At 41.7% G+C, this 12,955-nt stretch overlaps 1 protein-coding gene across 2 annotated transcripts in view; it reads left to right on the top strand.

Annotated features, from left to right (window-relative positions):
• The window catches only part of KIAA1211L (KIAA1211 like), a 70,608-nt gene extending 57,963 nt beyond the window's left edge, over window positions 1–12,645 (top strand). The window contains exons 9-11 of one of the 2 annotated variants that reach the window (XM_019525376.1): window positions 6,586–6,788; window positions 9,899–10,037; window positions 11,603–12,645. In XM_019525376.1, coding sequence (XP_019380921.1) covers window positions 6,586–6,788; window positions 9,899–10,037; window positions 11,603–11,715 — 455 coding nt within the window. In that variant the 3' untranslated portion in view covers window positions 11,716–12,645. Of the gene's footprint in view, window positions 1–6,585; window positions 6,789–9,898; window positions 10,038–11,599 lie in introns of both variants that reach the window. The other variant, XM_019525375.1, reaches the window with a different exon arrangement.
• Window positions 12,646–12,955: the final 310 nt, after the last annotated feature.

Below are 12,955 nucleotides of genomic sequence, written 5' to 3' on the forward strand. Positions count from 1 at the left end.
ATACTTCTTATTGTCATTATAAAAGGCTACTGAGCTCCATGCAGCCACTATCTGAATAGGGAAATTGGGAAGGGTAAAGTGAAAAAACAAAGTGCAGGTCATAATTTTTAAGTCTTTTTGGCATGACAACATGGGAGGGGAAAGGCTCTTCATTATCATCTGAGTTGAAGTGACTCTGGATCAGCCTGTGCCCCCAGGATAGCAGTGACAGCAGCAGTTGCAGGTGGGGGAGATGGGGAGGGGATGTGCCTTTTAGCAGGGAGGCAAAGAGAGGGGTTGAATGCTTACCTTCTTTTGGACTTAAAAATGTCCCCGCTATTGCTCCCAGTGTGGTCTGTCTGTCCCAGTGTTGTTGGGGGGAAGAGACTGGGAGTTGGAGGATTCAGCCACCCCTGCAGCACCATGCTCCCCTTTGTAAAATCTTGGATCTGTTTCTGCTTGTAACTGGTTATATACAATTTCCATCTGAGTCACTGCTTTCTAAAGATTCTCCCTTCCTCTGGTTATACATTTTTGATTCCTTGATGTAATATCTTGCATTCAACTGAATTTAAAGCACTATTTTGAGGTTGTGATCATTTATCTAGGCAATCTGTCCTTCTCATTATATACTACCTACCAATCTTTATAAACATTATGTTTACTATGTGATATAAAAATCTGATACAAAAATCATGGACAGTTTTGTAATTGGGGAGAGTCAAACCTATAAGAGAAACTGTTACGCTGTTTTCTATGTATTCAGTGAAACGCTATAAGGCTAGAGGCTGAATTAGTTTTTTCTACTAAATTTTTAGGGCATTTTTAGCTTGAATAAGAGCAGCCTGATGCATATTGTCTCATCATGTATCTTCTCCAAGACACCTTATGGAGCACCATCTTTTCCTGATATTGCTTATCATGTGTCATGTGGTTGGAAATGCTTACTATGGGTACATTTTCCTAAAAAAAATAGTCATTGGAAATGCTTATCTTTGCTAAACACTCTGGCAGCAGAGCCAGTAGATTGATTTGGAAAGTTTATTATCCTGTACTAGTTCAAAGAGAATAGTAAGGGGTGGGTTCTCCTGTACCCTGAGTGGCATCTGAGTCAATGTACATCTACACAAAACCTCTAGGATATGATTGATCCCTATGACAGCTGATGAGAGCAAATCTAATTGTTGGAGCAATGCAAAGATCACTACTGCTGATTGATGGGATAGTCTCCAGGCCTGTCCTCTACTCCCTAGTAACTCAGGAGCATATGAACATTCATTAATCTTCTTAGCTTCAGGCAGTGATGAGCTAAAACAATGTAGACAGATATAAAATCTGCTCCAGAACATAGCTTTTTAGTGGAATGTGTGTGGCTTGCTGGACACGCTGCATGTCCCCAGGTATTTAGGGCTGTCAGTATTATTCTCTCCCACTTGACATTTCATTTTCCCCAATGCCTGTTAGCATTGGCACCAAGCCAGGACTGTTCGTTAAGTTCATTAAATCCTTCAGAAAATGTTGGCTGCTGATGAGACACTTGTCTGAAGGGAATGCTGGCCTACAGCACACTTAGAAGTTATGTTGCATGAGAAAAACAGATTGTGTGATCATGAAATCATTTCATGTACAATAATTTGGAGAAAGACATTATGATAGTTATATCCCAGGTTTCCAACAGGAATCTGGTCCTCTCCATTCAATTCAATCCCTATATTTTCCAGTGAAGATTGGTGTTATGTTGGCTTCATGCCAAAATAAAATTAACATTCAGTGATAAGTGTTCCTGGAAATAATTGGAGATGAGTTGGTGTCTCTGTGGCTTCAAGCTCAACAAGAAACTTTGAAAGACAGCATGACTGCAGCCAACCTAGCTGTCACTAGGGAGTGCAATGCAGGCCTTCAGAGCTGATGGCATGAGTCTTTACTAGAGGTACACTGATATAGCGGTGTCATATCAGATCAGTACTGATAAAAGGAAAATTAACATTATCGGCTATCAGCTTTTTTTGGCTGGCCAGTGATGTCACTAATTGAATACAGTATGCCTTCTGGCTGTGGCCAAGAATGCAGCCAGCAGGTAAGTCTGTGGAGGGGAAGAGACACGGGGGAGGGAAGGGGCATGGGAGGGGCAGATCAAGGCCTCCACAGTGAGGGCGGGAGTGGGGCTCGGGGCACTGCCTAGTCAGGGTGGTGAATGGGACCCTGGGCCGGGAGCAGGATGGAGCTGTGGGCAGCTTATCCAGGGGACACAGGAGGGTGGGGAGTAGAGGCAGCTCCCTGCCGCTGCATACACCCCTTGGGGGAGGCAATATGTCCACACAGATTTGTGCGTGAGGCAGGTGTGGGGTACCTACTGTGGGCTCAGAGCTCTCTGCTCTGCTGCCTTTGCCCTGGGAGGCTGTGCATCAGCCATACGTTCCCTTGCCCATGTGGCAGCGGTAGGAGGGCAGCAAGTTTGTGCCTCCTGCTGCCGGGTGGGCAGGGGACGAGCAGCTGACACAGGGCCTCCAGAGCGAAGACAGCAGGGCAGAGAACCCCGATCCCACAGTGGGCAGCCTGCATTCACCCTCACCTTGCTTGGCTCTGCTCCAGTTAAGTGTCCCCTGCTTAAAAACGGTGGCAGCAGCACTTGAACTAAAGCTCGTTTAATGAGCTTTAGTTCAAGTGCTTCCCGCCCCTGCCCCGGCTGGGCAGCTCCCCCAGCCACAGTCCCTGCCCTTGCCCCACTCCCTCCCTCAGCATGTGGGCCTTGATATGTACCCACCATGCCCCTTCCCTCCCCCATGCCCCTTCTCTTCCACAGATTTACCTGCAGGGTGCTTCTCTCCACGTTACCCAGCTGCTTTCCTGTAAATCTGTTATTGGATTGGCCGATGTGGCTGGTTAATAATCAGCAATCGGTGTCAGCCAAGAAAATCTTTATTGGTGCATCTCTAGTCTTTACAACTGAGTCAGTCAGGCTTATGAGCTGGGGACTAACAGACTTGCATCCTCTGTAGATCAAGCATAGAGTACAGTGATGAACATGCACACTAATATATCATTACATTAGCAAAATCATAGCTAGCCCTTGTATGAAAGTGGAGCTGAGGAATGCACAGTCAAAATCATTGACTGTTTGTGAGATTATAAGCAGGACTGACTTCCAGCGACAAAGGAAAGGAAACGAGAAAAAGAGTAGTGGGATGGTAAATAATGTTGAAATGTATTATCTAAAAAAAATCAGTCTTTTGAAATGACAAGAAAGCTGTTTTTCTCTCACAAATTCTTCTATATAGAGAATGTAGTGAACTGTAATTCTTTTATGTAGTCTAGTGCATGAAGCTTAAAACTGGGCTCTTCTCTTCAGAAGATGTTGTGTTTTTGGCTGTATCAGACCATATTTTATGACAGGGCTGTTTTGCAAGAATGGAATGGACTTTGATGCAAAGGTAGGGATTTCCTGTGTGTTAAAAAACAAAATAAAAAAAACCCTATACGCCTTTTGGCATACATAAATTGGATCCAGCATAAATTCATGGCTCATGGAGCACCACAACTTAAAGGAATAAATTAAAAAAGGGTCTGAGCTGTTCATGAAAATCATTTCTACATGAAATGCTGTACAAGAAATAGAAATGTAGGGTGTGTACACTAAGACAAATATACAGTATATTAACAAATAAAAATATCTGCAACCTGGGATATCTTAAATAATGTTTTTAAAGCCTTGCTTAAAGTAACTGATGGTTATGAATGACGAAAGGTATAATAATATGGAATGGTATATGCAAGTTCAAGCAGTATTTGATAAAAACAATGACACTGTCCAGAACATGTTTCCTTCTTTCTTAAAAAAAATTTGCATAGGTCTGATAATGTTTGTTTAAAAAAAAAAAATACTTGAAATGCACAAAGTGGCTTTGTTGGCATTTTAAAATCATGATTTTCAAAAGGCTCTAAAAGTTTCTCTCTGACCTTGCATCTATGTACAGTTTTGGTGACAGGTAATTGTGGGCATGTTTTAGAACCCTAACTACTGCATTTTCAGGTATTTAGACATCTTAGTTATGCATCTGTGTAATTACCATATTTGTCCCTGCAAATATTTATGACCACAAAATGCAGATGTAATCGAATCCTAAATGTTCAGTTAGCTTTAGTCTTTGAGAAGAGTATTTTCAGATACATGGGTAAGTGACCAAGAACTGTTTGACTTTTTCACCTTCTTTACAATGTAAAGTCATCACAGGGTTAGTAAATAAGTCAATAATAAAATTTCTTTTGTAACTGAAGATCAGTGTTACATATTTAATCTCATTGTTCAACTACCTGACAAAATGTATTCAGGAATAATCTTCAAGCAATGATGAAGCAAAGGGTAAATGGTTGATATTTGCAGTTTTATGCAGGCAGAGTTCCCATGGGAAGACCAGTCCCTTAGTCTTTGAGCTAGAAAAATTCTGTCTAAAAAGAGTTTAAAAGAAACTAGTTTACCTTGTCCATGGTTTTGGGAACCCACAATTCATTATTTGAAAAACAAGAAAGATGGCTGCCTGTCATATGTGAATAAATGTCCTAGCACCTGGTGAACTCTAAACATCAGTTTATCATCATAAACTACAATCGTGTTTATTGCAGTAGTGTTTAAAGGCCAAATATGAATGGGACCCTACTGTGCTAGGCACTGAACAAACATAGGGTAGGTGACAGCATGTGTCTTGAAGGGTCACAATCTAGAACAGTGTTTTTCAAATTTTTTCATTGGCGGATCCCTAAAAAATTTTGAATGGAGGTGCGGACCCCTTTGACTTGTAAGTGTGGGCATTCACAGATTTTTGATTGATCATATAATCATCTTTCATAGACCCCATAGACAGTCTGTAGACCCCCAGGGGTCTGTGGACCACAGGTTGAGAAGGACTGATCTAGAAAACAAGACAGGCATGAGTGAGGGAAATGTATGTAATGCACAGAATGAATAATGTGTTGGCCTATCTTTTGTGGGTTTAGTTGGGAGGAGATCAGCTAAATTAAAAGGAAAATAAAGGCAGAGGGAGTATGAAAGTGAGGAGGAGAGGGCAGGGGACAAGGGAATAAGAAGTTAGGAGTACTGACAGGAAAGGGCTGGGTAGATGGGATAGGGAAGGATTGTTTCTTTTCTCCAGTCAGTGCAGGGCAGAGACTGTCCGTTCAGCACTATAGAAAGTAGGCTTTACCATATTTTTCCTGTTCAAATAAGTATTCTCTTTCCATTGAGGGGCAATGTCACTCTTCAAGATACCTTTTTAAAACAGATTACGGATTCTTAACACCTCATACAAAGTTTTTGTACCTGTCCACAACACTACCCACAGAAGTTTTTCAGGCATGGGCAGATAGAAATTCTGAGTCAGGCACCTATCCCTTACTGATGCTCACATACATCTTTGCAGCTACTGAATTTGGTTTCATGGCTATTTTATGTTTTTTGTATTTTAAGCAAAAGCAATATATCTCTACTGTACTTTTAATGTTAAAAGGAAAATTAGTCATTTTTTTTTTTATATAAAGTCTGTCCATGACATAATATCAATCAGCCAATTTGGGGCCTAGAATAGCAGTCCCAAAACAAGACATCACATCAAGAAAGTGTTAATCCTAAGTTCTAGTAGGATTATTCTGTGTCTAACTTGCTCAATGTAAAATATGATTATTCTTGTCTACACTGATTACAATGTCATGTTTAGCTTTGTGTTACTTAATGACTCCAAGCTTGTGTCACAATACAATTTAACTTTCTAATGAAGATTAGCTTGTCACCTCCCAAGAAGCCCAGGCTTCAGTATCAGAGGCTGCAGAGATTAGAATTTTTCTTCTAGAAGTGTTTTCTATGTATCTGTCACACCTGTCTAGAGTGACTCTTTCTGAAACTTTAGATATATTTATCCCAACTTACAGTACCTAACTCCTTAAGGGCTTGATCCTATCCTTACCTAAATAAATGGCAAAACTTCAGTTGCGTTCCTGGGTACAGAAGTAGTCTCTTAGGCAGTTTGTGTTTTAGGGTAAACATTGCTTGTACTTTTTAAGCAACCGTGAGGTTAATTTGTTTTTTACTCAGGAGAAGAAGCTTATTTCTACTTGAGGGACCAAATTTACCACTGTAGTTAAGTGGGCACCACTCATTTAAGGCAGTGAAGCGACCCTCATCCATTTCTACCTGCCCTGAATTTGGCCTGATTGGTTAATTTTTTGAGGATTCACATTTTAACACTTCTCTTGTTTTGAATGCTATGGAAGCCTTTTTCAGTTTTTCGGAAAAAGGGAGAGAAAGATGAAGAGTCTTCAGCACAAAATGCTGACAGTTGGATAAAATTTGATCGATGCTGGTATATAGCACTCATATGACAGTAGTAGTTTTATGTGAAAAGAAACGAGAAATAGCCATTTCAAAATGGTAATGGTAAAATTGTCATGGAGAAATGAACCATGAAGGAAAATGCGAAAATCCCTAAAAAATCTCCATTAAAACGTTTTTTAACCACATTATACTGATATGTTAACACATGACACAAGAAAATGAAGCTAAAAACAACATAGGACTTTCTTTCAAATAACTTTGTTTCCTAATGAATCTGTCAACAGAGAAAAGTGAGCCTTCTTTAGTGATGACAGCAGACTCTGGAAGAAGAATAGACAGTGAGTCAAAGCCAGCCTGGATTACAATAGCAAGACAGAAGCAGAGGGGTATGCAGCAGGAACAAGAGCTTAATACAGAAGAGAAACTTGTGGTTCAAGATATGAAATCAGAAACAGAAAAAGCAAACCAGGAAAAGGAAAGAACAGAGGTACTTTACAGTGCACCTGTGTATAATGGTTTTCTGTAACATTACTGTTGCATCCTTTGTTTGAATCAATTGTTGTTATAGCTGTAAAAAAAATCTTTAATTATTACGGTACTTAAGTACTGGGACTCCAATCCTGCCAGCATTTGTACACATGCATACTCCCTTGACTATATATATGAGTATCTTTATCTGCATGCATGTCCATGGGGTTACTCCCTGCATGTTTAAAAAAATATAGAAAAATTACCCTTGCGCCAGCTGTTTATGCAACACGAGGCCAGTGTACTGAAGTCTGTTTATCTGCTGTGATCTGTATGGTCCTGACTGAGGCAAATCTTTCTTCTTTTTTTTTTTAGTGTTTTTTAAATCCAAAAACCCACACATTTCATTGCTAACCTAAATCCTCTTAGCCAGGGATACCAAAGATCAAGCCTGCAGAGCCCTATCATCCAGCCTGCAGTACTGTCTGTGGTATCAGCCTGGCCCTGGGTGCCACATGCAGCACATGCTGACCCCAGCCCCAGCCCTGTGGGCTGCCTACAGTGCCCTGCCTGCCTCCAGAGCCCATCTGGTGCAGTCTGAACACAGTGTGGGGGTGGATGATATACTCATTACACATAGTAAGCAGGACCACTCTGGGGCACATGCTGTATACAGTGACCACACTGGACTGGCCCTGTCCACTGGATCCAGGCCAGTCCAAATCAGTCCCAGAGACCAGCTGCGTGTATTGGATCCTGCATGCAGAGCCAGTCTTATGTGGGCACCATGTGCAGCCTTGCACTCCAAACCAGCCCAGTGCACCTCAAGCCCACTATGCCACACAAAGCCTGGGGCCAGTTTGGGGTGCAGGCTTCATGTGGCACCCAAGCTAAGCTGGCTATGCACACTGGATCTGGGGCTGGTTCATATCAGAGCCACAGAACAGCCTTACATGACAGATACCACATGCAGGGCCAGTCTGGCATGGGTGCCACCTGTAGTACACACCCCAGATAGGCCTTGTGTGAAGCACACACCCCAGACCTACACCCCATGCTGTAAGCGGGGTTGGAGCTGGTATGCATGCTGCAAGCAGTGTCCTGCATGCAGTGCCCATACTGGACCAGTCCTGCATGCTGGATCTGGCTCATACGGCTGGTCTGTGGACACAATCTGGCCTGCAGACTGGCCCATGAGTTTAACATCTCTGCTCTAAGCAATTTAAGGCTACGTGCACAGTTTGGTTCCAGAAGCTCCTAGGTAACGGTTTTTAGCATCTGAAGAAATTAAATGAGATGAAAGTAAATTCTCCAACACCAACAGACAATATCAAAATCTAGATTTTGACTCTTTGCACAGCAGTAAATCAGACTTACTTGTGGTGACACTGGATATTGGCAGGCACTGCCTTTTAAAATAACTTATACTGAATATTCATGCATATACCACAGACTGCTGTCTGCGCTTTGGAGAGTGTGAAGAGGTGTGATCTCCAACCAATATAGCTGTGCTGGCACAAGCTCGTAGTGTAGGTGCTGTTACCCTGCCAAAATCTCACTATTACTGTCTGTATTGTTTGAGGGGAGCATGAGGGGATATGGTTCTACTATCTCAGGACAAATTACACTTTTGCTGGCATGTTTGTGTCCACATTTGTAGCATTTCATTTGTATGAAATACTGGTATTCCTGTACTGATGGAGTACAGGTCATGGTTGTCCCCTGTTAGAAATTGGCATATCATGTTCTAAACTAAAAATGCTCTCTCCAAATGATAAAAAATAATTAATACTGATAGTTGGATTGATGAGAAAAGTTTCCTAAGGTGGTTTCCAGATAAGATTAAAACCATAATAGAGTTTGAGAATATTCATAACAATTAATAGAAGGAGCTAAATCAACCCTATGTGAGGAATGACTATGTACAAAAAAACACCAGATTTTAGTTTTCAGTGGTTCCTGCAAATTGTGCCATCCAGATTGGTTCTCATCCAATCATGCCCCTGCATTTCTTCCTCTATATATCTTTTTAATGACAGCAAGACTTCTTTCAAGGCATGTCTATACGTTCAATTAGTGTACATGAATAATGTGCTGATTGCGCCAGAGTTTTTTGCTCCCAGATGTGCCATTTGAACATGCACCCAGGAGCAGTTAACCCCAGAGCAATCAGCTTTGGAGTTTATTCATGTGCAGCATGTGGAGCCAGGTCAGGGCAGTCCCAGCTGGCAGGGGGCCTTTGGAGTCAGTCTGCAAGCCCAGGGCTGCTTCCCCCAGCTTCACATGCTGTGGTGGGGCTTGCTGGGGCATGAGGGAGCTTCAGCATGGGACTAGCCAGCAAGCAGCCCCTGCACTAAAGCACCTTTGTGCCCTGCCAGGCCAGACAGTGTTTACATGTACACTGCTATGGAGTTTTTTACTCTGAAGCAGGATAGCATAGTTTACTGCAGCCTAATAGCTGTGTCGGTGTAGACACAAGATGTTTACTGCACAGCTAATTGGTCAACCGTGCAGTAAATGTATCATATAAATATGACCCCAGAGATATACTGCCATATAAACTCCTACTTTTAGGGCATTTCAGAACATAAACAAGAGAACCCCAGGAGGAATGCGCTGACTTGGTTGGCATTACATTCCTTACAGTCTGAAGGAGTTCAAACCCTGAAATCCCAGCTCTGCCTCCTTTCCCCCTGACCCAAGTCACAGATGCCCCAATCCCATGGATTTGGGAAGAAGGAAAGGGAACATACTGTTAAGTCAGAGACCACTGGCATGCAGCCAAAAGTATTATCTGCCAGGTTAGACTGCTGTATTCCTGTAGCATACAGACAGTGGGATAAATTTCCAGTGAGGGTAACAACCTGTCCTTCCTTATAAATAGGGCAAAGTAGAAAGGGAGCCTTTACATTGTAAAATTCCCAGTGCAAGCTCTTAGAGTTTTATGAACTGATAACTCAAGTGGCATGAATGGAATAAGTGCATGATGAGTGTTTTCCATTGTTACGGAGGAGCATCCTCTATTTCTGTGTTGCTCGTGTTTTTTTCTGGATTTCTCCTGCCATTCCTTTCTCTGTGAATTATTTAAAATAGATCTACCTGTTTTCCCCTAATCCCCATCTATAATAGGGGTCAGCGAAGCAACAAACAGATTCCATCAGGAACAAATTTTCAGATTCAGTCACTCCTGAAGAACAGAGGAAAGAAACAAAGTCTGATGTGAAAGAACCACTGCCAAGAGCCAGCTTGCTGTCGCATCATGTCTCTGGTATGAAAATAAATAATTGAAGTACACACACAAGCTGTGTCTACATCACTGATTCTCAGCCAGGGTTCTGTGGCACCCCGTGGTGCCTTGAGATCCTTCCAAGGGTATAGCAGGGTGCCATACACTGCACTGTTAGGTGTGCAAACATGATTCATAAAATAATCCCAGAGATTTGAAATAGCAATCCATAGTGTTAAAAACATTCTAACCTGTTTTGGTCTTTGAGTTCTTTGCAAAACAAGAATTGCGCTATAATTTTTTCTTGTAGTCAAAAAATGAATGAAAACTCAGGGCTGGCATTTTCCAAGGGGTGTCTCAAGTCTATGGAGGGGTGCCTTGAATCTAAAAAAGGTTCACAACTGCTAGTTTACACAGTACACTTACCATTCCCAGTAAGGATCTTCAAGTACACTGCACTGCTCCAGGCAGACTGCTGCCTAAACCAGAAGGAGTGTAGTCAGTCTTCACAGTACTTGAGAAGTCAGCTATTTGGAGCAATCACTCACCAGTATTAAGCGACTCAGATGAGCAAAACAATCATGTGCTTTAAGTATTGGCAAGATCAGGGTCATCGAGCCTGTTGTTTCTCCTATTTACTTCTGACTTCAGTTAGGGCAGATATGCAGCTATTTGTTTAACACCTTCTGCAGTTTTATTTGGGGGAATTCAGATATTATAAAAGCCTAAGTCTGTCTGTCTGTAACGCTTTATTTGCACTCTGATTGGCTGATGGAAACAGCCAATCAGAGTGCTCCAAGCATGGGAGAGCACTGCCATGATTCCGAAGCTGCTCTGAGGACTGGACAAAGGATGGGGGAACCGAGGCCAGCAGCACTGGCCTTGGCTCCCCTGCCCCACTCCCTGCAGGCGGTGCCAAGGACTGGACAGAGGGTGGGGGAGCCAAGGCCAGCAGCGCTCCCTGCAAGAGGCAGAACAGTGGCAGCATGGGGTGGTAGGTGCTCTGCCCCCATCATTCTTGACAGGCAATTGGTTAGTGTTTTATAATAGCCAAGCTCCAGAGCAGCCTCAATTCTTAGAATCATAGGACTAGAAGAGCTAAAGAGGCCCTCTAGTTCAGCCCTCTGTTCCAAGCAGGGTTGTCCCTGTCTAAAACATGCCAAACAAATGTTCTCACCTGGACTTAAAATACTTCCAAAAATGGAGTAACTTGTTCCATGCTTAATCACTTCCACCTCATAATTTATGCTCTTACAGAAATCATGAACTGGGAGTACCAAACCCATCAGAGATTTGAGTTCTAAACACACTGCCCCGGATATAAAAAGAAGAGTGCCTGCAAACATTTTTGAGACAGAGTATATTTTAGTTCCTTTCTAATGTATTATACAAGAAGTTTATATATGAATTTTGTTATCCTGCAAAATAATATTCTGAGTTTTAAAGAAAAAAGTGAGGTCTTTATCTGAGTTTCAAGGTGTGGGTTAATATAATGAATATATGAATATATTACATATGTAATAAATATACAGAATATATAATATAATGAATTATATGTTGCTTCTCTTTTTTTTGCTACAACTCCTCAGTGTTGATGGAAAAAGAAGAAATAAGCCAGTGTAAGAAGGCCAGTCATTCTGCTCCAGATCAGCCATCCTGGATGGAACTTGCCAAAAAGAAATCTCAAGCTTGGAATGATATGCCACGGATTATAAAATAAGATTTTGCACCTTGAACCAATAGCATCTGCTTCTTTGGATAATGTTGTAGTCATCTTTTTTAATGGCTTTAGACCAGGTATTTGCAATGAAAATCTGTGGAACTTGAGAAGGGCTTTATTATAAAGCTGTGGAGAAAGAGTGCAATAAGTGCAATCAAAAAGCTTACCTTAAACCTCTTGTAGCAATCAGGATGGTACTAGAAATGGTTTAAGCCACTTTAAGGGCATTGTTTTTCAAATTTTTCTGCAAGATATAACTTTCTGCCTTACATGGTACGTGTATTTTCCCCTCTCTAATGATATTTGCATAAAACCAAGGTCTTTGTTAAGCCACGTGGAACTTCTGGATGCAAACGTGTTTGTTACACTTCCTTAATTTTATGTTTGTCAGTTGTCCACTAACATTTTGATTTTCTGAATTTGTCTGGTATATCTTTTAACTCAGGTGTTTGGGCCAAGGGGGTACTCATGAATTTTATTTTAGTGAATAAGCTATCAAACATTCACTATGCAGAATTTGCTCTTTGGGCTACATGATTGGTTAGCCAAGGTGCTTAGTATGGTTTATAATATGGTAATTTGTGCATGAGTAAACTTGTTTGAGGAATTTTCACTCATTTTCATGCACAGATATTTGTGTGAACAAAACTCACTGCAGAAATGGTCACAGAAAAGTGAGTAATCGGGAAACAAATTCAGATTTGAATCAGAATTGGGATTCCAAAAATATATTTATGAATATTTTTTTCCTAGAATTCACCCAGCTGCTGCTATTCTTTCTTTATGAGAAAAATGGCTTGTGGTATGATAATTACTGCTTATGGTTATGTTTATGATACCAAGGATAAAGATTATGAATGTAGTTAAAGAATATTAAGCACAACCACATGGTTGGAGCTTCACCTCAGTGGTTAAAAAAGCAGGAACTGGACGATTCATAGAATCAATGAGTCGGAAGGGACCTAGACAGATCATCTAGTCCGACCCCCTGCCATAGGCAGGAAGGAGCACTGGGGGTGGGCGGTGTCATAAGACCCCAGCCAGGTGCCTATCCAGTCTCCTCTTGAAGATCTCCAGGGAAGGTGAGAGCACCACCTCTCTGGAGAGCCTATTCCAGGCTCTGGCCACCCTTACAGTGAAGTAGTTCTTCCTAGTATCTAACCTAAACCTATCCTCCCTCAGCTTGTGGCCATTATTCCTGGTGACTCCAAGGGGGGCCCTGGTGAACAGACTTGATTGA

This window comes from Gavialis gangeticus, unplaced genomic scaffold (assembly GCF_001723915.1).
Source record: "Gavialis gangeticus isolate Ggan-Ray unplaced genomic scaffold, GavGan_comp1, whole genome shotgun sequence".
Taxonomy (NCBI): Eukaryota; Metazoa; Chordata; order Crocodylia; family Gavialidae; genus Gavialis; species Gavialis gangeticus.